At 51.1% G+C, this 26,466-nt stretch overlaps 12 protein-coding genes across 12 annotated transcripts; 5 read left to right on the top strand and 7 right to left on the bottom strand.

Annotated features, from left to right (window-relative positions):
• The first annotated feature begins 68 nt into the window (after positions 1–68).
• BD324DRAFT_625243 (P-loop containing nucleoside triphosphate hydrolase protein) lies at positions 69–4,777 on the top strand. The gene is made up of 34 exons (XM_022015778.1): positions 69–164; positions 225–461; positions 537–575; positions 619–948; positions 1,000–1,246; positions 1,288–1,318; positions 1,368–1,508; positions 1,549–1,569; positions 1,617–1,701; positions 1,738–1,798; positions 1,844–1,994; positions 2,036–2,146; positions 2,198–2,275; positions 2,316–2,400; positions 2,456–2,510; positions 2,556–2,621; positions 2,666–2,693; positions 2,734–2,755; positions 2,796–2,818; positions 2,856–2,888; positions 2,942–2,991; positions 3,051–3,078; positions 3,124–3,175; positions 3,229–3,291; positions 3,331–3,476; positions 3,529–3,562; positions 3,606–3,666; positions 3,712–3,770; positions 3,810–3,967; positions 4,005–4,094; positions 4,141–4,279; positions 4,318–4,362; positions 4,403–4,470; positions 4,514–4,777. The coding sequence occupies exons 1-34, from the start codon at positions 119–121 to the stop codon at positions 4,721–4,723; spliced, it is 3,093 nt and encodes a 1,030-aa protein (XP_021871245.1). The 5' UTR covers positions 69–118; the 3' UTR covers positions 4,724–4,777.
• On the bottom strand, positions 4,778–6,590 carry BD324DRAFT_625254 (D-arabinono-1,4-lactone oxidase). The gene is made up of 5 exons (XM_022015779.1): positions 6,158–6,590; positions 5,604–6,095; positions 5,377–5,562; positions 5,120–5,331; positions 4,778–5,081 (listed from the first exon to the last, which is right to left on the bottom strand). Exons 1-5 carry the CDS (start codon positions 6,467–6,469, stop codon positions 4,823–4,825), a joined length of 1,461 nt encoding a protein of 486 aa, XP_021871246.1. The 5' UTR covers positions 6,470–6,590; the 3' UTR covers positions 4,778–4,822.
• A 50-nt stretch (positions 6,591–6,640) lies between these two features.
• On the bottom strand, positions 6,641–7,693 carry BD324DRAFT_625257 (putative signal peptidase). Its single transcript, XM_022015780.1, has 3 exons — positions 7,495–7,693; positions 7,100–7,450; positions 6,641–7,052 (listed from the first exon to the last, which is right to left on the bottom strand). The coding sequence occupies exons 1-3, from the start codon at positions 7,638–7,640 to the stop codon at positions 6,935–6,937; spliced, it is 615 nt and encodes a 204-aa protein (XP_021871247.1). The 5' UTR covers positions 7,641–7,693; the 3' UTR covers positions 6,641–6,934.
• A 125-nt stretch (positions 7,694–7,818) lies between these two features.
• Positions 7,819–10,505, top strand: BD324DRAFT_625261 (heat shock protein 70 family). The gene is made up of 11 exons (XM_022015781.1): positions 7,819–8,124; positions 8,183–8,468; positions 8,516–8,618; positions 8,667–8,765; positions 8,814–9,154; positions 9,201–9,314; positions 9,359–9,557; positions 9,607–9,846; positions 9,896–10,081; positions 10,131–10,315; positions 10,362–10,505. The coding sequence occupies exons 1-11, from the start codon at positions 7,925–7,927 to the stop codon at positions 10,446–10,448; spliced, it is 2,040 nt and encodes a 679-aa protein (XP_021871248.1). The 5' UTR covers positions 7,819–7,924; the 3' UTR covers positions 10,449–10,505.
• A 73-nt stretch (positions 10,506–10,578) lies between these two features.
• BD324DRAFT_579514 (Dfp1/Him1, central region-domain-containing protein) lies at positions 10,579–12,624 on the bottom strand (the record flags this gene model as incomplete). Its single annotated transcript, XM_022013385.1, has 4 exons — positions 10,579–10,872; positions 10,923–11,821; positions 11,871–12,078; positions 12,136–12,624. The coding sequence occupies 4 exons, from the start codon at positions 12,622–12,624 to the stop codon at positions 10,579–10,581; spliced, it is 1,890 nt and encodes a 629-aa protein (XP_021871249.1).
• BD324DRAFT_433403 (hypothetical protein) lies at positions 12,578–16,199 on the bottom strand. The gene is made up of 5 exons (XM_022012771.1): positions 16,036–16,199; positions 14,628–15,967; positions 14,523–14,582; positions 14,070–14,474; positions 12,578–14,016 (listed from the first exon to the last, which is right to left on the bottom strand). The coding sequence occupies exons 2-5, from the start codon at positions 15,926–15,928 to the stop codon at positions 13,029–13,031; spliced, it is 2,754 nt and encodes a 917-aa protein (XP_021871250.1). The 5' UTR covers positions 15,929–15,967; positions 16,036–16,199; the 3' UTR covers positions 12,578–13,028.
• Positions 16,200–16,361: 162 nt separating this feature from the next.
• BD324DRAFT_650819 (hypothetical protein) lies at positions 16,362–16,707 on the top strand (the record flags this gene model as incomplete). The annotated part of the gene is made up of 3 exons (XM_022018207.1): positions 16,362–16,436; positions 16,494–16,551; positions 16,616–16,707. The coding sequence occupies 3 exons, from the start codon at positions 16,362–16,364 to the stop codon at positions 16,705–16,707; spliced, it is 225 nt and encodes a 74-aa protein (XP_021871251.1).
• Positions 16,708–16,994: 287 nt separating this feature from the next.
• BD324DRAFT_650820 (hypothetical protein) lies at positions 16,995–17,629 on the bottom strand (the record flags this gene model as incomplete). The annotated part of the gene is made up of 6 exons (XM_022018208.1): positions 16,995–17,057; positions 17,126–17,153; positions 17,211–17,241; positions 17,293–17,365; positions 17,433–17,444; positions 17,549–17,629. 6 exons carry the CDS (start codon positions 17,627–17,629, stop codon positions 16,995–16,997), a joined length of 288 nt encoding a protein of 95 aa, XP_021871252.1.
• A 320-nt stretch (positions 17,630–17,949) lies between these two features.
• On the top strand, positions 17,950–19,739 carry BD324DRAFT_433797 (peptidase M50B-like-domain-containing protein). The gene is made up of 10 exons (XM_022012772.1): positions 17,950–18,344; positions 18,396–18,490; positions 18,547–18,801; positions 18,847–18,856; positions 18,899–18,980; positions 19,024–19,090; positions 19,140–19,167; positions 19,204–19,317; positions 19,373–19,529; positions 19,585–19,739. Exons 1-10 carry the CDS (start codon positions 18,239–18,241, stop codon positions 19,607–19,609), a joined length of 939 nt encoding a protein of 312 aa, XP_021871253.1. The 5' UTR covers positions 17,950–18,238; the 3' UTR covers positions 19,610–19,739.
• On the bottom strand, positions 19,658–20,197 carry BD324DRAFT_625297 (hypothetical protein). The gene is made up of 2 exons (XM_022015782.1): positions 20,089–20,197; positions 19,658–20,026 (listed from the first exon to the last, which is right to left on the bottom strand). The coding sequence occupies exons 1-2, from the start codon at positions 20,116–20,118 to the stop codon at positions 19,883–19,885; spliced, it is 174 nt and encodes a 57-aa protein (XP_021871254.1). The 5' UTR covers positions 20,119–20,197; the 3' UTR covers positions 19,658–19,882.
• A 703-nt stretch (positions 20,198–20,900) lies between these two features.
• BD324DRAFT_625303 (10 TM acyl transferase domain found in Cas1p-domain-containing protein) lies at positions 20,901–24,207 on the top strand. Its single transcript, XM_022015783.1, has 6 exons — positions 20,901–21,265; positions 21,318–21,401; positions 21,447–21,747; positions 21,799–22,520; positions 22,561–22,824; positions 22,864–24,207. Exons 1-6 carry the CDS (start codon positions 21,160–21,162, stop codon positions 24,141–24,143), a joined length of 2,757 nt encoding a protein of 918 aa, XP_021871255.1. The 5' UTR covers positions 20,901–21,159; the 3' UTR covers positions 24,144–24,207.
• A 61-nt stretch (positions 24,208–24,268) lies between these two features.
• On the bottom strand, positions 24,269–25,784 carry BD324DRAFT_650824 (hypothetical protein; the record flags this gene model as incomplete). The annotated part of the gene is made up of 9 exons (XM_022018209.1): positions 24,269–24,291; positions 24,359–24,589; positions 24,646–24,671; positions 24,733–24,810; positions 24,871–25,005; positions 25,061–25,115; positions 25,156–25,521; positions 25,586–25,706; positions 25,776–25,784. 9 exons carry the CDS (start codon positions 25,782–25,784, stop codon positions 24,269–24,271), a joined length of 1,044 nt encoding a protein of 347 aa, XP_021871256.1.
• Between the last annotated feature and the right edge of the window lie 682 nt (positions 25,785–26,466).

A 26,466-nucleotide genomic window follows, 5' to 3' on the forward strand; every position in this document is an offset into this window, starting at 1 on the left:
ATCGTGGGAAAGTTGAGTTGACCGGTTAAACGCGGTGTCGGTCGCCGTTTTGGAATCCCATGTTTCAGGTTGGAATGACATTTCTCGCATCTCCACAGAACATGTAGTCAGATCAAAGATGCCAAAGCCGGGAAGACTGAATTTAGTTTCCGCCAGAGATCCTCGTCAGTCGCCCATACCTCAACGCACTTCACTGACGCTCACGGCTGACATCTCCGGTTCAGTTGAGGGCGATGATTTTGAGGAAGAGGTATTGCGGGACACAGACGAATATAATCGCCTGCAGTCGGAGAAGAACCTGGGTACAAAATCAAAGCAACGAGCTCCACGCAAGCGCAAGACTGAAGATCCCAGGTCCTCCTACTGGCAGGATGCCAACAGTAGCGATCTTGAGTCTAGCTCTGATCTGGAACCAAGACACAGGAAACGTGACAACAATAGAGAACTGCAGTATGAAGGACGTGAGTGGTCAGCAGACAGTCTCACCTTTCAATTATGATCAGTGCGGGATATCATATCGATCTGACTCTATGCAGAGGTCTTATTGCCCTTTAATCCGCTGGAAAGGATGGCCGGTAGGTAAAGGTTAGACGACTCGTTGAAAAAGCTTCTGGATAGCTCTGGACCCTGAAGAGCCCCTGATCGAGTCACCAACGCGCATCTGCAGCGTCACAGAGAACATCACTGAGTCTTTCTCTGTACAAAGTCCCGTAGCCGAGGCCACCCCTCCATTTTCTGGGTCCACTGAGCGGAATCAGCCTGGATCCGAAGTGGATGACGAGGAAACCGGTCAGGACTATGATTATGAGGACGAGATAGTTATCGTCCCCGATATGGATCAGATTGTCGGAGCATCAAGTGTTTCTGCCTTAGAAGCCAACACCCTCAACGAAACTCATGCTCTGGATCAGGAAGACGGATGCTACTCTGAGGACGAGATGTTCGCTGGTGAGCCGGGCACATCTCCCTGCCGATCTCTGACGAGCTTTTCCAAATTAGACACAAGCACTCAGAGTCAGCCTCAGGCTATACCTAGGCCGAATGTCGTTCCTGAGTCTAGACCATCGTTCCGCATGCCCTTCGATCCCAGCTTGGATCATCCCTTGATTCTCGATTCCGCAGAACCAGACATCCAGGTTCCGGCTTCTATCAACAGATATCTTAAAGTATACCAACGTCAGGGTGCAGAATTCTTGTTCCGGAAGTACCGTCAAGGCACTGGAGCCATCTTGGGCGATGACATGGGGTAAGTGGACAGAAGACTTCTCACATCTGACTGTACGTCAGTCTTGGTAAAACCATTCAAGTAATTGCCTTTGCAAGTCATTCAGCTTCGTATCTGAGTCAAACGTGCTAACGGTGTCAAGCTGTCTGCTATCATGCGGAAGAGCGGCACCGTGGATGATTATCGTCGTCGTAAATCGCTCATCAGGCGAGGAGGTCGAGATATACCCCCAAAATTCTGGCCCACAGCGATGATTGTGTGTCCCAAATTTCTGCTCAAAAATGTGGGTATACAATTCTCAGATCGTGCTTACATCGACGCAGTGGCAACGGGAACTAGACACCGTGCGTGTATCGAGCCCACAACAAGAATGCCCTGACGTGTATCTCAGTGGGGCTTCTTTGAAACGGCATCGTGGCTAAGTGATAATTGGAAAGACACACAGAGCTCCTTCCTACGAGGCTATCTGGATATTGGTAGGTAATGACCACTCGCATGTCGCTCATCTCCAGTCCTGATATCGTACGAGACCGCCAGAATTCACATCGAAACCATCAAGGCAATGCCCATCTCGTCAGTGAATCTGAGGCTCGTAGGCCAATTCTGAATCCGTCCTAGGGTGGTCATTGCCGATGAAGCTCACCGGTTGAAGGAACCTCGCGCGGCCGTGTCTCTGGCCCTGAAAAAGATACAACATGCCCAGTGCTTTGCCCTCACAGGGACGTTGATCCAGAACAGGATCGACGAAATGTGGAGCGTCCTCGATTTTGTGAGCAATCTTCAGCGGTCCACAGCTGGCTGAAAGGCTAGGTTCAACGGGGAAATGCCGGTACCATTAGAGAATGGCGCGAATTTGCGGTCAATCCCATCAAAATGGGACACAGGCGAGAGGGGACGGCCAAAGAGGTTGTCGAAGCTATTGTCAGTGGCTTGCTCTGCAGATTTATTCGCAAAATTGACATCTATCCCTAGCAACGATTGGGCATCATGGTGACGAAAGTGCTCCCCAGATTCTATCTACGGAGGGACAAGCGTTTGATTGCAAATGAGGTGGATGATGCTCGTGTCTGAAATCTGCTTATCATAACAGTTACCCATCAAAAAGGACCTGGTTGTTTTCTGTCCCCTTGGGGACAATCAGGTCGTCGCATACAAGGAGTTGATCGCTTCGGATGGTGAGATAAACTCATGGATCTCTTTGATCTTCGGACAGCTGCTGAGCAGAGGCAGATGTGCAATTCATTCTCCGACGAAATGATCCGTGTGGCTGTGGCTCAGACTTGGCGTACGTATCGTGGTGTGATTGGTATGTTGATCGGATCTCGACCAGGCGCATGCACTGCTGTCATCCTGCCAACGCTGCCGACGAGCCGGTCAAGTTCCTGATACTGAAGTAGTGAGTGAAAATCTGCAGGTGGACCAATAATGACTCTCCGGCAGCATCAACGCCCTCGTCAAGGTATCAAATGTAAGCTGAGGGGCCACGTACCTGTGGTTAAACACTCTAGCATCTAGCGCTCTTGTATCAAGGTATGGAAGGTCGAGGAGGCGGATGCTGATCATCTTGAAGCCAAAGACGATGCGTCCAGTTCAGTGCGTCTGTATTGTCTCCTATGCTAAGATCATATAGCGTGATGTGAACAAGGGGCTTTTCAGAATCTGTGTGAGTCACGCCCAATATCTAATTTTAGGGGATCGCGCTCATCGCGAAATCAGATGGGCGTGGACTACAATCCGCGACAACACAGTGCTATAGCCGCTGCATTGTAAGTTGGGTGAAGAACCATTGAGGAAGGCGTAAGTTGACGTGACTACTGTTACGTAGGGATCCGTCAAATTGTGGCAAATGGCCGGTAAGCAACCTTGTTTGACTTGATCCTCACTCCTGACTGTGCCAGCTTTTGTCCACGATGCTTCGAGAATGGCGCGAAGAGGATGCGGATAACAAGGGTGGGAAGGATATCGCCGACGAAATCACAAGGATGCTAAATCTGCCTCTGTAGTCCTGATCTTCTCTAACTCTGTTCGGCTTCTCAAGATGGTCGCTGAATTTATCTCGACATCTTGTGAGCCCGGCCGCTTAGACTTTGCCTTGACACCTTCAGTGAGCTACTCATTCGATATCCTCACAGGCGAAGTGGATACCAACACACGGATGGACATGGTCGATCGCTTTCAGGATCCTAAGCAGGACTTGTATATTCTGCTCATCAGCACGATGGCCGGTGGCGTGGGTCTCAACCTGACTGCAGTGAGTGAAGCAAGAGTAAAGGCGCTTCCCCCTATGTCGACCTGAGTGAAAGGCCAACAAGGTCGTGATCTTCGACCCCGCGTGGAGTGAGTCATGTTACGACGCGACTTCATACTGAAAGTCTGCAAGATCCTGCAAATGACTTGCAAGCGATGGACCGAGCATTCCGAATAGGTCAGAAGCGCACTGTGTGAGTATATCGGCCATCTTTAGCATTCCATAACACCGATGACAGAGATGTTTATCGCTTGATTGGTCTTGGAACGCTGGAGGAGTTAATGTACGAGAGACAAGGTCAGCTAGCTACATGCGATACCGAGCTGATGGAAGCAGTCCACAAGCAGCAACGCGCTCGGCAACTGAATGAGGGCACCTTTGAAAGGCGCATTCACCAAGGCTACGACGGCGCTCGTGGCAAGGCAGACCAAGGGGAACTCTTTGGCACCCATAATATCTTCAAATTTGATCCTCGCGGGTTCATGAAAGGGAACGTATGTGTCGTGCCTGATGTCGAGACTGATGCAACAGCTCGAGCGAGTCATGTTGGCCGAAGATCAGTTCGTACAAGATATGGTCGAGACCAGATACGAGGAAGAGGATGAACTTGAAGAAAGCGAAGTGGGTATCCCCTCACACTGTAACGGGATCAGGCTGAAGTATGAAGCTTGAAGATGATGACGGAGGCTCACAGATGAGAAATGCTCGGCGTGCTCGTGATCTACGCAAAGCGGCCCAGACGGCTCGAGAACGGCAGGAGAAGAAAGCGGTGTTGGCCAATGTTTTGGGCGAGGAGTCGCATGATCGTAAGTTCGTATCAATGCGCCGACTGAATTAAACTCAGCCCGGGTGGAGGAGGATAGCATGCTGAAGAGGCTTGGCGTCCATTGTGAGCTGCAACACGATGAAATTCAGACTGACGATTCCAGCGCATGTCCATAACGAAGCTTTTAAAGATTCCCCTCAAGAAAGGCGCATCTTCGAAATTGGATTGCAGGTATGGCAAGCTCGCTTACTATGAGGCTGACATGCTACATAAGCTGCTTCAAACGAATCCGGAACTGGCAAAGAAGACGAAGGCCAACGAATTGGGGAAAATCAGCAAGTCCGCGTTTCGGGCTCCAGGCATAGCGAGATCTACCTCAACGAAAAGGCAGGACGCCGATGAAGAGCCGTGGAGCGGGAGATTTGAGACAGTAAAGCGCCGCAAAGGCAAATCCAAACCAACGCTTGCCGAGCTCAGTGATTAGATCTGTACTGTGACGAAGACTGCACATGATTATTGTATCATCACGACGACCATGTCCTTCAACGTACATAACCCCGTTTTGCATCTAGTCTCTATAGTTCTAGGATCGCTTCTTGAACATGCGACCACTGATGGGCACACCTTCTATATGCCTTTTGACGTACTCGCTACGCAAGATCCCCTGAGGATCGACCCTGTTCAAGACCTGTAAATACTGGGAAAAATTAGGATAAAGATTCTCGATAGATTTTGGTTCCAGGCTGTGCTGTTTTGCCCAGTGAGGACGACCGCCGTGGTCCGCACAGATAGACGAAAATCGTTTCTGGAACTGTCGGTAGGGGACGGGCAGACCATACGGTCTGGAAAGTCAGGATTTGCCGTCCTGTTGATGGCTCACCTGTACGTGACAACGCCGATCCAAGTGGTATCGCGATCCACACTGGGACTGAGCCAGATATCATCGGCGCAAGACCAGCGTATCTCGATTGGGAAGTGGACGCGGATGCCGTTCCTCCTTTCCGCCTCCTCCTGCAGCCATGATCGGAGTTCGGACATACACTGTACAGCGTTTTCGGATGGGACGGCCCATTCCAGAGCATATTGGGGGAACTGCGTGGATCAGCGCGTGATCGAGCGATGATGGGTCCGACTCACCAAGCAATCGAAATTGAGCACTTTGTACCCATCGTCCACCACGACCGATTCACCTTTGGAAAGCCACCAAGCCCAACGCCCGACCCAAGGCGTCAGGAAAGGCAGGAAACGGGCGATGAGGAGGAAGAACTGAGTGACGTGATATCCGAGGATGAAGTCGAGGACGGATGAGGCTGGCCGAGCCGGCTATGAACCGGTTAGTATCGGGTCGATTTGGGCAAGCTCACCTCATATGTGCGATTGGCCCTGCCAACAACGATGCCTTGACCATCAGGGTACCACCAGGCTCTCACGTGCTCTGCGCTTCTTCTGATCGAGTCGAAATGGGCAAAGAAGTGGTCGACAGTGTGAGGAGTCTTGACCTCCTTCAGCCTGAAAGCGGGTTCCACCTCAATCTCGACTTCCAGCATCATTCCTGTCGCTCCGAGTCCACACAAACTGGCTTTGAACAAGGCAGGATCCTCGTCTGCAGACACCTTGACCACCGGTGCACCTGGAAGAGGTAACGCCATCGTGATGGACCGCGCATGCTTGGAAAGAACGGGATAATTCACTCCAGAGCCATGCGAAGCGGTCGAGATTAGGCCGCCAATGGTTTGATCAGATATCGATCCGATATTGGGTACAGCCAAGGGAGGTTCAGACTTTGAGAGGATGGCGTGGACATCATGCAGTACAGTGCCAGCACGAAAGACTGCGGTTTGCTTCTTGGCGTCAATCTGATCCAGGATCAGCGCTGCATGCATGACAAACTCCCAAAGTGCTGCTGATGATAACTCACCCTGACCGCACCTTTCAGCCCGCCCATCTTGACGAGCCAGCCGTTGGTACAAGCCAGATCGGATGGCGAGTGCCCGACACCGACTGGATGAACACTCTTTCCCTCTCGCCTAGCAAGCTCCAATATCTGTCGACATTGCAATATGTTGTGCGGGACCAACACGCGTTCAGGATGGCAGTGAAACGTGCGAGCCCAATTCGAGAAGTGCGAGGCGGACGATGACGCTTCGATAGTGATCGCTGCAAGAGCAATGTGAAGATCCTTGTCTGATATCTCCAACAGGTCCATCTCATCTGTAGTAGCCACCCCCATGGTCGCTAGTCAATTCAGGTGATGGATGGTATGTACTCAAAAAACTGGATAGATGAATAATGAAATCATTTTTCTGCCGTGTGTGCTGGCGTGATCGCGGCCCTGTCTCTTGGCAATCGATCGGTCAACATGGCGAAAAATACAGAGAAGCGAAGGGGGGGGGGGTTGATTATTTCATTATCAGTTGATTTCCGTATTAGCCTCTGTACAGCATAATTCATGGTATCCAAACATCCTGATGGCCATACCATCATGTTCCACAGACCACAGTTGCTTTGGCTTGGTCCCCGGTCTGCAGAGTGGCCGAGGTGGCCAGGACCATGATACGACAAGCTGCTGATCGATACTTGAATATAACTGAGCTGTAAATCTTCAATACCACCACCATTTCTGGGCTCAGCGTGGCAGGCCACATTTGTCCCGCCAATCTGGTTGATGAAAATACTCTCTGCATTTGCCATCTTTCTAGGCCACATTTGGAACATGTATGGCGCTAGTAGCAGTCGCAGCTACCCCAGAACTCAGCAATCCGACGTACGGCATAAGAGAATAATAGACAGTCAAATTTGCGTTTTGTACGCCTCTGTGCTGAACTCAGTCACGGTACCAGAGATGAGGAGGCATACTCACTTGAACGATCCAGAAGGCATCTTCCATGTGTACTTGTTCTTCCCCTCCTCGACCCAGACCCGTCCTCTTCCAGCTCTGCTTCGTTTGCTTTTGGTTGACTTTGACTTTGAGCTCTTGGACTTGTTCACGGATCGCAGATCACGAATATCTCCGCGAGTGATGATGCGATCCCACAAGACTACTTCATGATCCTGAGCATCCAGACTGTCGGTATACGACGCGGTCAGATAGAGGAATAATTGTTTCGTGTTATAGGAATTCAACAGCGGCTCGAGGTCGGTCTTCAGGTCGAATCTGAGCGACGCCAAGTCCTCCTCCTTTGCTCCCCAACGTCTCAGACGGCCTCTCTGCCTTGGTTACGAAGTCAATTTGAAGGTCGACTGACTTCAACTTACACTATCAAATCCCTGATCTCTAGCTTGCCAGGAGCGACAGGAGGCAGTGTGAGGTAGGATGTAATGGAAATGAGGGAAAGGAGTATGAGCACATAGGTTGTGGCTGTCGAGCTGATATGATTCAAGCGCTGTAGGGTGGAATGCATGTTGCCTCAGCAGTCCGACGGCCAGACGAATAAGGCAACCATACAGTGGCTCGAGGCCCAATTGCAGCTGCTGCAGCTGCGCGTACTGCATCTGGCTGAAGAAGCAACACGTGACATAGATCTGGTGACGTGGCAATTTTGCTTCCGTCGACGTGGAGCCGAACTTTCCAGGTCAACACGCCCCTCCACGTCTACACCTGGGTGGGATTTTTATACCATCCCTAACAATCCATACCTTAGTTGGTGGAGCGGTCTTTCTCCTCAAGGTATAGACTACATTCATAATGAGTAGATCACGTATCGGGATGCCAGCTCGGCGACGAGCGTCGAGCTCCCTCATGTCCAAAATTACCCTCTTTGCGCTGGTCTTTGTGGCCATCTTGTGCTTCCTGCCGGTAGGTAGCCAGGTCAAAGCTCAGGATGACAAGCCGGACTATGGAACTGTCATTGGAATCGATCTTGGAACCACTTACTCATGTGTCGCGTGAGTAATCTCCACAGCAACTCTGCAAGTTAAACATTCCACTGACTATCTGCATCAGTGTTCAACGTGGAGGGAAGGTTGAAATCATCGCCAACGACCAAGGAAACCGTATCACTCCATCCTGGGTGGCATTCACGGAAGAGGAACGATTGATTGGGGACGCTGCGAAGAATCAAGCAGCTCAGAACCCTGAAAATACTGTCTTTGACGCTAAACGTCTCATTGGACGAACCTACGACGACTCAGACGTTCAGAGGGATGCTAAGCACTTCCCTTTCAAGCTGAGGAACAAGAGCGGAAAACCAATGATTGAGGTCGAGAGCCGAGGCAGCACCAAGGACTTCGTACGCAAAGACTTTCGTTCTGATACACAGCTGACATTCTACGCCAGACTCCTGAAGAAATCTCCGCCATGGTCTTGACAAAGATGAAGGAGACCGCTGAGGCTTACCTGGGTCACAAAGTCACCCACGCAGTCGTCACTGTGCCTGCCTGTGAGTTGCCCAACCTCCAAAAAGGTACTCTCGTCCTGATCCACATAGACTTCAACGACGCTCAACGATCCGCGACCAGAGACGCTGGAACAATTGCGGGACTGACTGTCCTCCGAATCGTCAACGAGCCCACCGCTGCTGCCATCGGTGAGTCATCTGAGTATCATTTTCAAGACTTCGCTCACTGTTTCCCAGCCTATGGACTGGACAGGACTGGAAAGGCCGAATCTCAGATCATCGTCTACGACTTGGGAGGTGGTACCTTCGATGTGTCCCTTCTGTCCATCGAGGACGGAGTCTTCGAAGTTTTGGCCACCGCAGGAGACACCCATCTTGGAGGTGAAGATTTCGACAACCGAGTTATCGACTACCTTGTCAAGCAATACAAGCGAAAGACTGATGTCGATGTCACCAAGAATTTGAGGGCAATGGGCAAGCTGAGGCGTGAAGTTGAAAAGGCGAAGCGAACCTTGTCCTCGCAAATGAGCACCAAGATAGAAATCGAATCTTTTGAGGGCGGTAACGACTTCTCAGAGGTACGTCTGCTCCAAATCTTGTTCGTATTGCTCACATAGCTTGTAGACCCTTACCCGGGCTAAGTTTGAAGAGCTCAATATGGATCTTTTCCGAAAGACCATGAAGCCTGTCGAGCAAGTTCTCAAGGACGCCGGTGTCAAGAAGGACGAGATCGACGACGTGAGTACTTTGGAGAATATGAGAGGCTCCGCTGACATGCGCAGATCGTTTTGGTTGGAGGTTCCACTCGTATTCCTAAGGTTCAGCAATTATTGAAAGAGTACTTCAACGGCAAGGAGCCCTCCAAGGGTATCAACCCCGATGAAGCTGTTGCATACGGAGCCGCCGTTCAAGGAGGTATTTTGTCCGGTGAAGAGGGCAGCTCTGGCGTCCTTCTTATTGATGTGTGCCCCTTGACAATGGGTGGGTTGTATGGCATTCGTTGACGTCGCAAATCCTCATGTCGTCGCAGGTATTGAGACCACTGGAGGTGTCATGACCAAACTCATTGGGCGTAACTCGGTCGTCCCCACGAAAAAGTCGCAGATCTTCTCCACTGCCGTCGACAATCAGCCAACCGTTAGGATCCAAGTCTTTGAAGGAGAACGATCCATGACTAAGGACAACAACCTACTTGGAGAATTTGACCTGACCGACATCCCTCCCGCTCCTCGTGGTGTTCCTCAAATCGAAGTCACCTTTGAGATTGACAGTATGTCTATTATCTCTTACGTTTGCCATCTGCTGACAGAGTTCTGTAGCCAATGGTATTCTGAAGGTCTCCGCCTTGGACAAGGGCACCGGCAAATCCAAGTCGATCACCATCACCAATGATGAGCGACGACTGAGTCCAGAAGACATTGAGCGTATGGTCCAGGAGGCCGAGGAATTCGCGGATGAGGATGCTGCTATGCGAAAACGTATTGAGGCGGTCAATGCCCTCCAAAGTGAGTAGTGCTGCATCTGCCACTGCATCTTATTCTGACTCGCCGGCAGACTTTGTCTTCTCCCTCAAATCTCAAGTGAACGATCCCGAGGGCATGGGGGGCAAGATCTCTGATGAGGACAAGAAGACTGTCCTTGCGGCGATCAAGGAGAAGACCGAGTGGCTCGAGGAGAACCAACAAGCTGAGGCTGAGGACTTTGAGGATCAGTTGTCCGAGTTGCAGGCAATTGTTGGAGTAAGTCAATCCTTCAGCATATGACGCTTGACTGACTCTTTCAAAGCCCATCTCTGCTAAGCTCTATGGAGCCGGCGGACCAGGTGGAGCGAGCTTTGACGATGAAGTTCCCTTCAGCCATGACGAGCTTTAAACAATTACACGAACGCCAGCATGTCTCATCATATTTTCATGCATGAATATACAAAGACATACCTCAAACGAGAGGTCCTGTGCTAATAGTCGTAAAAGTGATGCGTCGTGGGGGAGATCTTATAGCCGGGTCATGAGTCGTCGACAATCAGGTCGTCAAAGCTGCCTTGACTAGCGTAATCTTGGCTGTCATTATCCGTGTCGACTTCAGTCCCTATCGATTGTGACGACTGGGATGAGAAGAATTGACCGGTGGTGCAGATGTCGCACAAGTCGTCCTTGCCATGTGGAGTCACGCACACGGGCGGCAGCTGTGAGAAGACGGCGGGATTTAGTGGCCGAACGAGAAGTTTGAGGAGTTCGTCAAGGGATGCAAAGTTGCTGGGATCGGTGGCAAAGCGCCGATGTTTCTTCGAGGTGATGTGCTAAGGAAATTCAGTATCAGACTCTGGTAGACGGATGAGAATCGACATACCACAGACAGGTCAGTGTATCGCACCCGACAGTTTTCGCAATATCCTGCAGCTACTTCCTGGTCTCTTCCGTGAAGACCCGAATACACTTTCTCATGATTCTCGATTCGCTTCTCACGCGATACAGGCTTTTCATTGACGGGGGCCTTGATCTGCTGAAGCATTTTTAAGACTTGCTCCTGCGTCATGAAGACCTTTTTGGGGGCGATATTAGGTTGCGACGGTACACGTATGCTTGATGGGGCTGAAGCTAGCTGAAGCTCTGAGGCTCGGCGCTTCGTAGCTGCCAGATGAGCGTTGCCTTTAAGAACCTGGATGCGTTTGCTCATCTGTGCCAATGCTCGATCCTTTGGCCCGAACCCAGGTCCGGTGAAGATTCCAGGAGAATTACTGGTGGCTGACGTGGAAGCGATATTGGAGGTGATTGTGACAGAGTTTCCAGAAGCGAGAAGATACGGCGCAAGTTCTGAAGGCTCTGGTGTAGCGACTGCACGGCTCGACATGCTTGTCTGGCGATCCAGGTCTGGAGGTTCTTCGCCTTTATACGGTTTTCGGTCGACATACAATGACCATGCACGGTCACGAATCTCTTCTGCGGATGAGGTGCAGTGTGCAACGCTGGAAGATGGTCGTAGGAAGGATTCGAACAGGACTGGCCATTCGTAGGCACCGTCTTTCGGGACAGCGCTGTATTCCTTCGTCATGACTGTCCGGTGACGAGCTGTGGCGTCCTCTACAAGCAGATACCGAGATCCCGGCTTGAAGTAGAAAAAGTCGGGCCTGGGAGCATTGAGGTCCCTCTCTCGTGTCCCGTGTATCTTTTCGTCCTCTAGCAAAGTGCGCAAAGAATCGGTTGCAGTCACTTGATCCGGTGCGAGTTTGGTTAGCATGCTGCGTAGTTCTTCAAGTTTTTGTCAGCTAGATGGATCCCAATGGATCTTTTTGCTCACTCTCTTCAGTCCACACTTTCATGTTCAGCGCTTCCGCTTTTTTCACTAGTTCGGTCGCGCCAGTGTCATCCAAGAATGGATTCTTTGGCGACTCCCGTGGTGGTATGGATTTCCGAACGATATCGAGTTTGGCTTTCCCCTTGGAAGGTGAGGGGATTGACTTGACGATGACATGTGTCGTGCTCCGGGAGAGGAACTGATCGACTTTCTGCAGCTCTCAGTCAGCTTCTCTTACTTCCCTTGAGGGAGAAGATTCGCGACTCACGGCTCCCATACTTGTCACTTTGGCTATCAAACCTTTTCGCTGCGAAGCATCTGCTCCGACTTCAAAGTGAAAGACCAAAGATGGGAATGCTCGAATCCATTTCGATTTCCATTTTTCTTCCTCGGCCTTGTGCTTCCCGGTGAAGACTTCGACTTGTCCTTTATCAATCTTTGATCTCTTCGACGCAGGTAAGCTGCCAGCATCGTTTACGCGCTTCGCATTTGCGACTGTCGTTGAAGATGGGCGAGAGGAAAAAGAAGATTCAGCTGACACCGCCGCGAACACGTCGGGGACGAGAGCTGGCTTTGGGACGGATCGATGAAGCGATAGACGAGAAGGTTTAGAAGGATGCAGTAGCTTCGAGCTAATCGATGGCTGACCCAGACTGTTCAGCCGTACTGGAGATAGAATATCGCGTTTTAACAGAATTTCTTGTGGACCAGGCGGAGCAAACACAGCATCCGCGATGGCTGACTTGCTGGACTCCATGATGTATGAGGATCTGGACGGTCCTGATACGATTTTACCGGGCTGCAGAGGCGGTGCTATAGATTGCAGAGCGTGAACGGGTTTATCGAATGTTGTTTGAGACATCGAGAGCAGGTTGGTCGAAAACTCCGAAGCCGGGTCGTTTGCGGTCGTTGGAGCCAATCTGTGTCCTGAAAGAACCAACGCGCCGATTGAAAGGCTCTCGTCTCCTAAGTGGTCATACCACAGCTCATACAACGACACTAAGCTCCCTTCCTCTTGAGTAGGAGACAAGTGATATCCCTGACAGATGTCTCGAAGGACGAATGCAACAAAGAGAACCTCGACGCGTTTGATTTTAAACATCCCATGCAATCATCGATGGTCATTACGTAAGCAAGTATGCAAAGTGTGCCAACCCTCTCTTATCCCGTTGTCTCGTTCAACAAGTGCCTCACCACTCCACCGACAATCTCACCGATCTTGACCATCCCTTCTAGGACCTTGACGCGGCGTTCAACATCCAATCGCTTTTTCTCCTGAGCCTCTTTACCGCGGATAAGATACTCCATCAATTTGGCAGCACTTTCCACCGCATCCTTCGTTTCGGTCGGGTATTTGGACAAGGCGTGTTCTAGATCTCTCTCGCACTCTGCCCTCGGCTTTATGTCTTGAGACTCTTGCGATTCATCTTGCTCGGCGAGCGCTATTCCATCAAGGACCTTGAGCACCTTAGTAATGAAAGCATCCACCCGTGCGGGAGTGAAGCCGCGAGCTGAGAGGGTCTGTTCGAGATCTCTGCCAGTGAGGAAAGCTTGATCGGTAGCGTACAAATCCTCCTTTAGTGACCGTCTAGCATGATCAAGATCCGCGGCGATGAAACAAGCGTGAGCGATCCAGTTATTTACGTCAACCTTGCCGAATGAAGATGTCACAAGCGCAGTGAGAGCTTGCAAAGTTTTTGCTCCAATCTTGATCGGATGCTCTTGAGGCTCCGCTGCCGAGTTGGTCAATGGTCGTTTTGAGGACAAGCTTTGGCCTGATGGATCCATGGACAGTGAACGAGCGGGAGAGTTTCCATCTTCGTGGAACAGAGGGTGCTTCTCCGCTGTCTGAGGAGTGGGAGGTAGGCGGACGGCATTCGCCTGGTGACTTGTCGACACTTCCGAGAGATGGCCATTGGTAGTGAAATCTGGATTCATAGTAGGAGGAAATGGTGGCATAAGAGTGTGATTATGAGAGCTGTGATTGACAGAGAGTTTGTCAGGACTTGCGTCAGATTGAGGATCAGTCGGTAAGCCTATTGAGGCGGTGAACTTGGGGTCATTGGATCGTGAGACGGCAGGCTCTACCAATATATCTTGACGAAGGCGTTTGTGCGGGGAAGGCGAGTCAATCTCCGAAGGCGGAGAGCTGACACAATTATCAATCGAGGCCTCTTGACGGACCATGCAGCCCGGACTCACGATCTCGCTAAATGCGAACCTTGAGTGTCGCGATCGCGTTTTCTCCTTTCCAATTCTTCATGATCTCCTGCGGTATTGTGCTCCTGTTTGACTGTAGTCGGTGGTCCCGAGCCAGATTTAGTGTCCTTGGCTGACCTTTGCGCCCATTCTGGGAGAGGCGGAAAATCGGCCATGACGGATTGGGGCACCAGGCGAGGAGGCTCGGCTGGAACAACAGTCAGATGGCCCGTCCAGTCACGCCAGACACGAAGATCGTCAAGATGTTGTCGAGCAAAGTCGTCTTCCAGGGGTATCGCCTGCCTGTGAAGTTCCTTGATCGCCGCCAGGCCCGACGCCGGGTCTGTATACGCAACGAATGCAAAGCGAGGGTGGGCGGACGAGATGTGATAGATATCCACAGCCACGCTGCGGGAGGACTCAGGTTGGATTCACGAAACCCTGTTCGGCACTCACATGTTGCCATACTTGGCGAACAGAACCCCCAAATCCTTCGCGGTGACTTCGGATGGAAAGCTGTGACTCGTCAGTGTCGTTCATCCCATGTGAATGTCGTCTCACTGGGTAACAAAGATGGCTCCGTCTTTCGGTTGCTGTGCGTCGTCATCCGCGTCATTTTGTGCGGCTTCTGCTTCCATAGATCGACCGTAATCATTCTCAGCATTGGAGGCGTCAGGTGGAGGCGAGGCGGAGACTAGGGCGGGAACAGGCCGTTCAAAGAAGACTTTTCGTCTCGACAGATCCGCGTCACCACGCTGCCAGGCGCCGGCAACTGAGCTACCGGGAGGTTCTGGCTCTCCACCGCCGGGTCGACGGTAAATATCAGAGAGAGTCCCTTCTTTGCGTTTCTTGAGATAAGCGTTGCTGGCTCCTACAACGGCAATTTTGTCGGCGAGCACATGGCCCTCGATATCGCTCCCACGAGGTATCCAAACCAGCTTCATCGTCGCTTGAAGATATTGTGAACAAATGTTGCGCCACATTTGCTCAAATCGGAGTGCTTCTGACCGTGACGAGGTGTCTATGCTGACAATGGCGGCTTGAGAGTCCGAAAAGACGACCAGTTCATGGGACATGGGCTTGCCATCCTTGATGGACAGCTGAAGGAGCTCCTCAAATCCCTCGACGGCCTTACAAAGTCCTCCAATTTCGGCGTCAAGGGCGTCTGCGTCGCCGACGCACCCTCGCATCTTTTTATCGGAACGACTCGAATCGTTCTTCCATTCGACTGCGGCTGACCATCCCTCGCCTGCCCGGCTTGACCCATCGGCATACCATACTGATTTGGTTGTAGAGCAGATATGACGATGAAGGTTGAGGGCATCGTCTGGATTTATAGCGACAAGTTTCTCGAGCGGCAAGTGACTTGGCGGCAGGGAGTAGATCGCAGTCGTGTATCCGCCGACATCCACGGTTCTTATCTCGGTCAAGAGAGTATATTCGTGCACATGGTCGGGAGCTGAGTCTGTTTTGACAGGTGGAGCTGACCTCATGGGTGGTGGTCGAGGTGGCATCGTGGATGCAAAGTTCATGGGAGGAGGAGGAAGGGACTTTGGTGGTGGTGGAAAGGGTGGAGGAGGCTGTCTGAGTTGAGGTACACCTGGGTCGTATGCGCCATTTGAAGAAGGTTGGTAGGGGTCGTATCTGTCCCCTTCATAGCCACCTCGAGGCTGCTCGTAGCCATATGAAGGTCTGGGCGGTTCAGATCCGTAGACGTCGAATGGACGTGGTGGGTAAGGAGGCATGGGAGGGAAGGGTGGTATGGCTACTGGAGGTGGACCACCATACTCATCTCCGTAAGCTCTACTGGGAGAGTATCTGCTCTTGTTGGGTGGAAAGGGAGGGAAGCCAGGGCCTGCCATGGTGTGAAGAGGGGGAAATAAAGGAGTCGATTGGGGTTTCTGTTGTGAAATGTCAGTCAGCAGAGATCCGGTAAGGTTGAGGGCACAGAGCACAGATAGCTACTCACTGACTGAACGTATGCTGAATCTGATCACAAGAGATTTGTCAGGTCTAGTCAAGAGAAGTTCAAGAATGGACGAATGACAAGACAAGAGCCCCGGATCAGTCGTCGAGAGAGAGAAGGTAGAGATGCAAAGGGGTCATTGGCAAGATTGAAGGAATTATAACCGCTACGGATTTCCGGGAACACGCTTCGGTCCAAGTTGGTATTCTCGCTCGTGACGTGGATTTACTTTGAGCCCTGTGTGAGAAGTACCTGGCGCAGCATCGATCGACAACGACAACCACCCAACCCTTATCTTGTGCAGCTTGTTAGACAGCTACCTGGACATCATGAGAGCCATTCCGATGACCAGAAGATATGCGACTACGCCCGCCAACACCCCTGACAATTTGAAGCGTCTCAGAGTCAGTCGAAGTAACCGATACAGAGTATTGAGGCTGAGGTTCGTCCCCAATCTTTAGAACTTGATCGTATCGATACCACTGGCAGTCGGTCTAGGCTACGCTTTATACAGAAGACGTGAGCTTCAAGTGCCAGTACTTGTCTACGACGTAAAGCTCATGCATCATCCGGTCGAATCCAGTGATTCTCGGCATCGAGCAAAAGCATTTCAGCGACATGGAAGGGAAAACAATTCAGGATGCCACCTTGGGCAATCAGAGGCGGCCATCATAGGTGGAAGAGGGGTCTTAGAATGGAATGTGACCCCGATCGGTCGGTCGGTCGGTTTGTAATCACGGGATTCTAGGTGCACGCTTAAGGGTGTCAGAGAGAAAACCCGTGACTTGTCCGTAACTTTAAACAGAGCCACCTCATATTCGTGACCCACAGCTGGAGCTAGACTGCATTGGACCCGCTGTGAAGATCAATGTATCGAGGCGATTTGGCGCATCGTACGACAGTAGTCATAGATTCGACAGATCATTAACACCCGGAGGCATGCATCTACGATTCTTAATTCTCTATTGCTTTGCTGGGAGAACCTTGGTACCGGGTAGGACGTATGGGTTAAGCGAGTAGTTGCACTTCACAGTCGTCAGCAAAAAGGTGATCCGTCATAGTGGGTATGTCGATGATCTGCCGTCAAACTCACGTTCGAGTAAGCGACCCCCGCACCGAATCTGTGGGAAAACGTCAGGAATCTCTCCTCGTCGTATCCAGCCATTCTGGGAACGTACCCGGTTGAAAGAGCCACTGGCCATCCCCTGCCTACGTTGAAGTCAGTATGAAGACTCGTATTCAAGTCCGCTTTCGCCTCACGTCGGAAGAGAAGGACGGAAGCGACAACACCGACACCGAAACCGAGACCAGCGTTGACAATGAGGTCGGCGAGCTGGAGATAAAAGGAAGGTTGGTCATATCAGTCACCTCATGCCTAAAGGTCCATTGTTCCAACGTACACAGTTATCGAACTGAACAAAGTATAAGCGTCAGTCATTCATGCCCTCGAAAAATCGCAGATGGGAGCGACTTCGACCTTCGAATGAGGCTCCCTAGACCGAATCATCAGACTCACTTTTCTGGCAATCGTCTCCTCGCTCGGTATAGGGACTGTATTTGGAGCTGTCGATGTAGCTGGGGTGCTAGAGCTGGCCATGGTGACGAGTCTTGGTACAGACGAAAATGATTCTGCAACAGTCCTACAAGTTCCCCGTACGCTGAAATCGGTGACGATTTCGGGAATATTAAACGGACGCCCCGGTAAGACCTGTTATCCGTTCTTGCTTCAGAAGTTGTCTGAAGCTTGCCATTAGCACATTATGGATCATGTCTACCTCGGAATAGTTCACAGGCCAGCCGGGGACTCGTCAAAGCTCTTACAAAGATGAAAGCTATGCGGTGATTCTGCCTCCACAGATTCTTTAAGCGTGTCGGTGGTATTGGTGGTGGTGGTCATTCAACCCTCCTTTGACTCTCCTCCCATTCGGGGATTTTAGCCTCTTGGGGCCGGCCGGTCGTAAACAATTCTATCTTCGTCTTGATAGTACTGACCTGCTGCTCTTCACATCGTCCATCTTCCCTCATCATCTCCTATTGACTTCTAGGACACGCTTCGGTGAAAAGCGTGTGCTCCACCGATCAATCCTGTCATTTCAAGGGCTACTTGTCTCCACCTCACAACACTGAACATCCGGCTTCGAGCCTGGAGTGTCTCGCAACCTGGATCAGCACATCAGAGCATTTGTCCACCACCCCAGCCGCCATCATGTCGCCATATCCATCACATGTTGTGACAGGACCAGCAGAGTCATCGACCGTAACTCTTCACCGTTTCGTAGCCAGAGCTGCTGATTCGACACCAAACCAATTTCGTAAGCGGCCCTTCATCCTCTGAGAAACGATCTTACGGCTACTGCCATCAGAGACGAATACAGTCATCGTAGCTTGTGTTATGTTTGTCATCATCCTCATCGCTTGGAACGTTCCGATATTGAGAGAGATCATCTCAGGTCTCAAGGTGTGTCGTTGGTGACCGAGACAAGTGACACTTCGATCATTGACCACACGTCGCAGTTGTTCGTCACTGGATGTCATGAGCTCTCTCATCTCGTTGTTGGCTTACTCTGCGGAGGGCAAGTAGTCTCTATCTGCATCGATCCAAATGACGGCGGAGCGACTCACATCATGGGATTGATGCGGACTTATCCACGCGTTCCCAGGGATCCATATGCGATGCCAACATATTCTCAACTGTTCTGGTCCAGTTCGGCAGTTGCAACATTAGGTGCGGGCTATGTTGGATCAAGCATATTCGGATTCTTGTTTATCGTGAGGCTGAGATCTCCGCCCACACAAGTGCTGATGTTGTTGCAGTTCTGTGCATGTAAGGAGTCAAGTTTGTTTCTGCTTCTGACCCACTCGCCAGTTCACATAGTAGCGAGTAAAGCCGCCGCCCTGGTCATTCACATCGGTCTGTTGGTGCCGATATTGCGTGCAGATCACTGGATGTGAGCAGGTCACAGCAGGATGATGTTTGCTGATAGAACATAGCGCTTTTGCGAGCATCATTGTCTGCGAGGCTGTCCTGATTGGTTTATGGTTCGGAGATCACGGTAATGTGAGTAACGCGACTCCTTCCATCAAAAATTGGACTTACGGCGGCCCAGGCGCTCCGCTTCTACATCTTGTTCGTTGGTGAGCGCTTTGCACCCTCGCGGCGACTGATGTAAGGGGTGATGAGCCTGTTCTATGTCGTCTGGGACTATCTGGACGAGAGGCTATTCGACAAGCGCAATACGTCAGACTGTGCACAGTTCTCAGAGCTCTTAGGTTGGCCGATAAGTGGTTTGTAGCGGGCGAGAGAGAGCGAAAAGCAGTGAGCTGACGGTCAGCATTGCAGGCTGGGCCGTGTTTTGGTTCATCTACTCTGGTCTGGTATTCACAGCGGCTATTTTTGCAGGCATCATCGTCTTCCGCGTACGTCCTGGGCAAACAAGGCCAAGCGAAAAACTGATACAGATCTCTCAGCGAACAGATGAGCAGATGTACTCTGAAGCGTGAGTGGGAATGTCATCATACCTATTGTGTCCTCCAGTTGATGCCGCCATTTAGGGCGAAATTCCTTCCGACCCGTTGAGCCATGGGCCATTCAAACTATAAGTGGACCGCTGAGCGCCATCATAATATCTGCTATCATATGCATCAGATGACATAAGAGCTATGGCTACATTATATAGGGTAGACGGAAGGCGTGAAGTGTCGTGTATCTCGCGAGTCGGGAGTGGTCGATTCGAAGGATGAACGGCGATTCGGATGACTTGAGGGGACATGTCGGCGGAGAAGAGTAGCTTAGAAGAGGGAGTCAATATCAACATGGACATCCTGTCCTTACCTCTTCAGCGAACCCCGACTAGACCGTCCCTCTCCCTCCTCGTCGACGTCCACCACAAGCGCCACAGGTGATAAAGTTCCAGATGGCAATGAAGACATTGGCGATACCGGACACGATGGCGGTCAATACATTGACTATGGCTTGAAAGACGGCGTTGATGCCCTGGAGGCGGACTCCCGGTCAGTTGATTAACTTGAGAATATGGGATCGCCATTTGCACTCACTCTGGCAATGGCGGAGATGATGTTACCCATGGTGGTTCACAGAAATGTCAGATGAGGACAGAGAGCCTAGTAGATGACTGAGGAGGGTTGTCGCAGTTGAGAGTGAGGAGGAAAGGAAAGAACCAAAAGAGTCGGGTGGCCAAAAGATTGTCATTATATATGAGGAGTCAAAAATTCAACAAAGGATGACTTGGCAAAAACGATGACGTACGGCGTTTGCCACATACCTCAATTTAGACAATTACCTAGTGGTTATCTGCTGGAATTCGCCCTTCCAACCGCCCCACTCCTCTCTTCCACCGTCGACCGCCGTCCCTCTAATTTGATCCATGTCACTGGGAGCCACATCCACCCCTTACGGCTACTTTGGCCTCTCAAAGTCCCCCAATATCCCACGTAGTCAGTCCAGACCATTTGACAGAGCAGAGTGGATATGTGCTGTTTTGCGCAGCGAGCCCTCAAAGGGACCCTCGACGTCACAGGCACAACTGATCATACTTGTACCTTCCCTTTGTCCCATCTGTGACTTTTTGCCTCATTGACCTGGGATGTTCGCTTACAAGGCGTGTCTGAGTGATAGGTGGTGGCTATGGTCACAGTGTCTTCTCTCCTCGGCGTTGGGTTGAATAATGACTTTCAATCCTACACGCTGGGACATGATGATCATGGTCGATTCGTATGATTCAAAGTCTTCTCACTGACTTGTAAAAATGCTCTCCCGGCCATATAGAAGGGCAGCAGCAGTAGCCGGCTCTGATACCAGCATCCCACCACCATGAATGTGTGCATGAGACATTTCAAAACCGTCGGCAGTCGATCGCGTGGCACAGCGGTAGTCGCCGCCTGCTTTTCTGGGAAATACTTGCATTTTCTGGATCAAGCTTGACCCGACGGTCCACAGATGAACCCCTCTTCGTAGACACGATACGCTGAGACCATCTCTCTGATAGATAGAGCTCTATCCGATATACCTTGGCGATCCTCGAGTAGGTTTTTTGGTATAACAGGGAGTGGAGGATTCGACCTGGCGGCAGAAGGGGCGTATCCCAACCAGTCTCTGGACTTTTTAGCATGAGTGCGAGTAAATCTCGTCTCAATCCACAGTGGTATCATCATGCTTGTGGGACAATATTAGCTGCGGTGGTGCTAGGGAATCTGCTGAGATGGGCATTTCTGGGTACGTCTGGTGATGTCCGCCGTTTGCTTTCCTCGCTGATGGCGTCGCGTAGATGGTGCCGACCCATATCACTGCTCTTCGCTCCTCAATCAAGGCACCTGGCTGGATCCGGAGCACACGATCTGGCAGCCAGAGGGTAAGCTTAAGGAAGCATCTTCCTCCATGCTGATGGAATTCGCAGGCTGCTACCAAGCTCCCCTCAAATCCAACGCCTTGTTCACATGTCTCGCGTCTCCTACTGAAAACACTGCTCTCCTATCGCAAGGCGATTCCACAGACGCCGTCGTCTTTCCCTCTCGCAAACGTCAGGTTTTGTTCATTGGAGACTCGCTGGTCCGAGAACTTTACTTTGCATTAGTAAGAAAAGTCGATGGGAAAAAGGGCAAAGTGCCGGAAGGATGGGAGGCGGAAGCGGAAAAGCATACAGATCGCTCCATGACCTTGGACGATGGAGTCAGTTCAGTCTCTATAGACTTTTGGTGGTATGTCGTCTCCGAGAGTGACGTCGTCTATATCTGACATCTTGGGCTCAGGGATCCCTATCTTAACGCTTCTCGGACCATTGCCCAGCTGTCAGAAGTGCCAGAGACCCCAGCATCGCTCCTTGTCCTCGGATCAGGGCTTTGGTACTTGCGATATCCCGAATCTGGCGGTCTTGGAGCATGGGGCTTGATGGTCCACGACACATTCGAAAGACTCAAGACTCATCAAGGATCCCCGACTATCCCTTTGGTGAACCCTTGGGACTCGATGAACATTCAGTCTGGATTCTCCTTCCCTGGATTATTGCCTGAATTCGGTTCGCAACCTTCAAAATCCCCTCTACGTACTCGGCAGTCCACCAGTCAATTTGCGATCGCAGATGCGGTCGTCTTCCTCCCCGTCACAGAGCCCATTGAATCAAAACTGTCTGAAGAGCGTGCTCAGACCATACTCGATACCGATGTCGAGGCGATGAACGCAGACCTCTACGCTCGCCTCACACATCCGAATCCCCCTCCATTGGTCATTCCCTCTGTCTTCAACAAGATGCTCGTAGAGGCCGAGACGAAAGACGGGCTGCATTTCTCCAATAAGATCACCAATTATCAAGCAGAGATCCTTCTCGGTTGGCGGTGTAATGATGTCATGCGCGATACAACCTCACCTGGTCTATGCTGCAGTCGGTACCCATGGATCAGACCGATTCAAGGCATGCTGCTCCTCCTCTTGGCAGTATGGCCACCGCTCGGTCTATATCTTGCTCCGCGCTTATGTAGGTCCAGACACTGGGATTCATGCACTGACGAGTCCAGCCTCCTCCTCTCCACTCCGACGATATCTACCTAGCGCTTCGATTGCCGGAGCCATTTGGACGTTTGGAATCGCATGTATATATCTCTTCATGGCGGACAGGACCAACATCTTTGTCAAAGGTGAAAAGGCGTTCAGCCCTTACGTCTTCGGAGGGTTGCTCCTCATAGGGCTTTGTGTCGGTCTATCGACCCTCAAGAGCAAAGGCAAGGATTTGGGATTCTTGAATAGAGATGTGACGGATGAGTGGAAGGGATGGATGCAGAGTAAGTCGATCATTCCAGACGACGTGCTCATAGTGCCAGTTGCCATCTTGATTTATCACTTCTTTGGCGCCTCCAAGATCTCTGGTATTTACAACCCCATCCGAGTCTTGGTCGCTGCCTACCTGTTCATGACTGGCTATGGGCATTTTTTCTTCTACTACAAGAAAGCGGATTTCGGCTTTGATCGAGTGGCCGCTGTCCTTGTCCGACTGAACCTTTTGTCTGTGGTGTTACCTTACACGATGAACACGGACTACTTGTTTTACTATTTTGCGCCATTGGTTTCGTGGTGGTACCTCACGATCTATGCGACCATGGCGTTGGGGCACCAACACAACAATAATATGGCCTTTCTACTGGCTAAGCTTGGTCTGTCAGCGGGTCTGATGACGGTATTCATGCACTATAACTGGATTCTAGAAGATGTCTTTGCCATTCTCAACGTAATCTTCCGTATCAACTGGTCCGCTTCGGAGTGGTCATTCAGAGTCACTCTGGATCTCTTCATTGTTTGGTCTGGTATGCTCAGTGCCCTGATCTACATCAAAATCAAGGAACACGACATCCAATCGAGACCCTGGTTCGTATCGGCGAGACCAAAATTGATCGCATTGTCCACACTAGCTATGGTTTGGTTTTTCTGGTTCGAACTCCATCTACCAAACAAGTTCGTCTACAACGTGTATCATCCAGTCGTCTCCATTATTCCCGTCGTTGCGTACACCATCTTACGAAATGCCTCTCCCATCTTGCGATCATACACTTCGACAATGTTTTGCTTCATAGGTCAATGCTCCCTGGAAACGTTTATCCTCCAATTTCACGGATGGCTCGCCGTCGACACACATGGGATACTGCTTGTTCTCCCGGCGACCAATTGGCGATCACTGAACCTTGTCATCTCAACCATTGGCTTTGTCTGGCTTTCGCACAAGGTATCCGAAGCGACTGGAGAGATTACCGAATATCTCGTAGGAAAGAAGAAAGCGACAACCTTACCACCTCCAGCCACAGCTGGAACGCAGGAGTCCAGAATCCCCGCCTCGGACAATAGTGTCCAGAAGGGGGCAAAGGAGGAGACAGAGAATCTGGCTCCTGACGGACAGAAGACAGAGGATCGCAGTGGACTTGATACGCCAGACATCTCATCCGAGGAGAGTGGTAGGGGATCTACTCAACCCCAGGTTTCCGGCCAGCGTTGGCGAGATATAACGGTTCTGGGCGTGGTGATGAACATTGGGTCGCTTGCACAGCGGAACAACAGTGTCAAGTTGGTTTTGGTACTGTTGGGACTATGGGTTCTCAATTGGCTTTATTGAGCAACGGAGAAGTGGACCCTCTGGAACTGGGTTTTGGACATCATTTGGGCACATAGACTAGACTTTTCGCATGGCATCAGATGCTTTACCATTCTAGTGACACTGAGCGGAAGAGATCGTTTCGCTCAATATTCTCCGAACTCAACATCTGACACGAGCGAGTGAGCGTCAGCTTGGGTCTAACACGCAACGGGCCGAGAATTTTCTCCGCTCACGACCAGTCTGCCTGGCATGCTCTCGAGCTCCACTCTCCCCCTTGAGGCCCACCTTGCAGACTGAACATCGCAGATCGAAAGCTGCGGTATCAGTGTAATAGTGTTCAGATTGCAGTCGAGTGACCAGTTGCTCTGCTGCAGACAAGATATTCTGGTCCGAAGTGGGGAATACAGTGGCGTGAAATGATGCCGGGGACACTGGTAATGGTGAGAGTGAGACGGCATCGTAATCTGGCTCTCGTCAGTCCTGAGCTTACATGACGAGGCGAGTCTCGTCATCGTCTCACGTATTCCAGAGTAGACCAGTAAGCAACTATGAGAGGGGTGGTGACCTTCAGCGTTGAGTCATAAGGGAGACGGACGAACGGGCTTACCGAGAATCATATTCATCTTGACCAAACCTATCACATCTGGCGCTCTGAACATCGTATGATGAGATCTCTGTCTTGTAGCTTCGGGAGAGAGAAAGCAAGAGGTCAGTCAAGGTTCCGTCCGTCAGAGTGAGTTCTCACTGTTTGGACAGCGCTGCAAGCTCTGTGAACCGGAGGATCAGTATGGTCTTCTCCACGGCCTGATAAGACCTGCCTATAGCTCCGCCCCACGTGTTTGGCTCCAAGATCTTCTTCATGTAGGTGTCTCTACTTGACCTGTGCTCGCAGGTGCTTAGCCTAGCCGTAGTATGATGTTATAGCCAACGCTCACCCAAGGACGACATCTGAGTAGGTGTGTGGATCGCTGCGAATCGCATCTGCAACCACTGGGCACCTCAGTACTAGTACCGCAAGTCTACCACTTACCTCTTCTGAGCTTCTGTGCATGCTCCATCCCGCCCTCGAATACCAACGATACTGCACTGAACAGACACGAATTATCATCCGGTACCACTCGAAGTTGCAGGAATCCACCATCCCCTGGAACGCGAACGCTATGCGAGCTCTCTGCGGGAGTTTCGTTGTCCTGTTGAGTGTCTCTTGGTCGTTCGTCCGCTTTGGGAGCAGAGACAGCTTCGTTTTGTCGCTTGACAGAAGGAGCAGCGGGACTGAACGATTGGACAGGAGGCTCAGCGAGAGCTGTCACGATGATTTGATCTCCTCTCCCGATGGGAATTGCAGCGAGTGTCGACACTTCAGGTGGGATAGCCTTAGGAGGATAGCCATATTTGACTTTGAGATATCGATCAGTGAGATTTCCAACTCCATCCTTGGACGTCTGAAGCGACTCACTCACTCTCTTGAAGATATGGAGGTATCTCTGTGGTTGAAAAGAGAATGGCTCGTAGGTCTTCCACGGTCTGATGATCAGGATCAAGATTGAGCGTCGTGACCCCTTTTGGATGCCTCAGGCGTATCTAAGCAGATGCATGAATCAGCCGACAAGTCCTTCAGCGATTGGGACCACCAAAGGTGACATCGCTCACTGCTACCATGATGTATGGTGGTATGATATGCAAAGTGTACATCGGATTACCCGACGCCAGTGGCACCTTTTTAGCTCGCGTCACCCGAGTTTTCACCTTCTATGGGGAACTCACGTGACTGTGGATCCTCGTAGCTACATCATATATGCATCATCATCATCATCCCCCTCTTCCAACGGTGCTTTGGCTCAAAGCGTCTGTGGCATCACAAGCTCGATGGATCTCCCAACTTGAGCACTCTGTCGACTTGTCGCCTTTTGCACAGCCGCCTGCCGCCGCCGCCGCCTCCTCTTCCTCGCTGAACTTGCTACGACATAGTTTTGAGGATTTCTCAATTGCCGCCATTTCTCTATTCCCGACTATCTGCTCTCTCACTCTCTCCTCTTCTCCTCCTCTCTTTTCTTGCTTATTCAATACACGTCGCCTTATACAGTCCATCCATCGACTGATACTGTTTCCTCACCTCGACATCAATTCTACTCGCCGAACCGTCCGCACTCTTCACCTCTCCATCACCCCTCCAAACTCTCCTCATCGCCACCCCCTCTCGCGGGAAACCCTGGCAAAAACATAATTGTTGGTCTAAATTGCGCCCACGCTTCTCCTACTTTCATCACACGACGCACCACATACCTTTCGCTGATTTGGATCATCATTCTATCGCGGGAATCTCTACAACCCGAGTCAACAG

This window comes from Kockovaella imperatae (genome assembly GCF_002102565.1).
Source record: "Kockovaella imperatae strain NRRL Y-17943 chromosome Unknown BD324scaffold_6, whole genome shotgun sequence".
In the NCBI taxonomy this organism is placed as follows: Eukaryota; Fungi; Basidiomycota; class Tremellomycetes; order Tremellales; family Cuniculitremaceae; genus Kockovaella; species Kockovaella imperatae.

Excerpts from the sequence above, each read along its gene's own strand:
- BD324DRAFT_625243 (XM_022015778.1), top strand. The coding sequence starts at position 119 with ATGCCAAAGCCGGGAAGACTGAATTTAGTTTCCGCCAGAGATCCTC. Across the intron at positions 576-618 it reads TCCGCTGGAAAGGATGGCCG|CTCTGGACCCTGAAGAGCCC; the intron begins GTAGGTAAAGGT and ends GCTTCTGGATAG. Across the intron at positions 2,401-2,455 it reads GGAGTTGATCGCTTCGGATG|ATGTGCAATTCATTCTCCGA; the intron begins GTGAGATAAACT and ends GAGCAGAGGCAG.
- BD324DRAFT_625254 (XM_022015779.1), bottom strand. The coding sequence starts at position 6,469 with ATGGGGGTGGCTACTACAGATGAGATGGACCTGTTGGAGATATCAGAC. Across the intron at positions 6,096-6,157 it reads GGCTGAAAGGTGCGGTCAGG|ATTGACGCCAAGAAGCAAAC; the intron begins GTGAGTTATCAT and ends ATCCTGGATCAG. Across the intron at positions 5,563-5,603 it reads GGGCCAATCGCACATATGAG|CCGGCTCGGCCAGCCTCATC; the intron begins GTGAGCTTGCCC and ends ACCGGTTCATAG.
- BD324DRAFT_625257 (XM_022015780.1), bottom strand. The coding sequence starts at position 7,640 with ATGCATTCCACCCTACAGCGCTTGAATCATATCAGCTCGACAGCCACA. Across the intron at positions 7,451-7,494 it reads GAGATCAGGGATTTGATAGT|GCAGAGAGGCCGTCTGAGAC; the intron begins GTAAGTTGAAGT and ends TTCGTAACCAAG. Across the intron at positions 7,053-7,099 it reads ATGCCTTCTGGATCGTTCAA|AGGCGTACAAAACGCAAATT; the intron begins GTGAGTATGCCT and ends AGTTCAGCACAG.
- BD324DRAFT_625261 (XM_022015781.1), top strand. The coding sequence starts at position 7,925 with ATGAGTAGATCACGTATCGGGATGCCAGCTCGGCGACGAGCGTCGAGC. Across the intron at positions 9,847-9,895 it reads AGTCACCTTTGAGATTGACA|CCAATGGTATTCTGAAGGTC; the intron begins GTATGTCTATTA and ends AGAGTTCTGTAG. Across the intron at positions 10,316-10,361 it reads AGTTGCAGGCAATTGTTGGA|CCCATCTCTGCTAAGCTCTA; the intron begins GTAAGTCAATCC and ends ACTCTTTCAAAG.
- BD324DRAFT_433403 (XM_022012771.1), bottom strand. The coding sequence starts at position 15,928 with ATGGCAGGCCCTGGCTTCCCTCCCTTTCCACCCAACAAGAGCAGATAC. Across the intron at positions 14,475-14,522 it reads TTCGCCAAGTATGGCAACAT|CGTGGCTGTGGATATCTATC; the intron begins GTGAGTGCCGAA and ends GTCCTCCCGCAG. Across the intron at positions 14,017-14,069 it reads GGTTCGCATTTAGCGAGATC|CTCTCCGCCTTCGGAGATTG; the intron begins GTGAGTCCGGGC and ends TAATTGTGTCAG.
- BD324DRAFT_433797 (XM_022012772.1), top strand. The coding sequence starts at position 18,239 with ATGTCGCCATATCCATCACATGTTGTGACAGGACCAGCAGAGTCATCG. Across the intron at positions 19,091-19,139 it reads GGTTCGGAGATCACGGTAAT|GCGCTCCGCTTCTACATCTT; the intron begins GTGAGTAACGCG and ends ACGGCGGCCCAG. Across the intron at positions 19,530-19,584 it reads GAGCAGATGTACTCTGAAGC|GGCGAAATTCCTTCCGACCC; the intron begins GTGAGTGGGAAT and ends GCCGCCATTTAG.
- BD324DRAFT_625297 (XM_022015782.1), bottom strand. The coding sequence starts at position 20,118 with ATGGGTAACATCATCTCCGCCATTGCCAGA. Across the intron at positions 20,027-20,088 it reads TCATCTCCGCCATTGCCAGA|GGCATCAACGCCGTCTTTCA; the intron begins GTGAGTGCAAAT and ends GTCCGCCTCCAG.
- BD324DRAFT_625303 (XM_022015783.1), top strand. The coding sequence starts at position 21,160 with ATGAGTGCGAGTAAATCTCGTCTCAATCCACAGTGGTATCATCATGCT. Across the intron at positions 22,521-22,560 it reads ATATCTTGCTCCGCGCTTAT|CCTCCTCCTCTCCACTCCGA; the intron begins GTAGGTCCAGAC and ends TGACGAGTCCAG. Across the intron at positions 22,825-22,863 it reads GTGGAAGGGATGGATGCAGA|TTGCCATCTTGATTTATCAC; the intron begins GTAAGTCGATCA and ends TCATAGTGCCAG.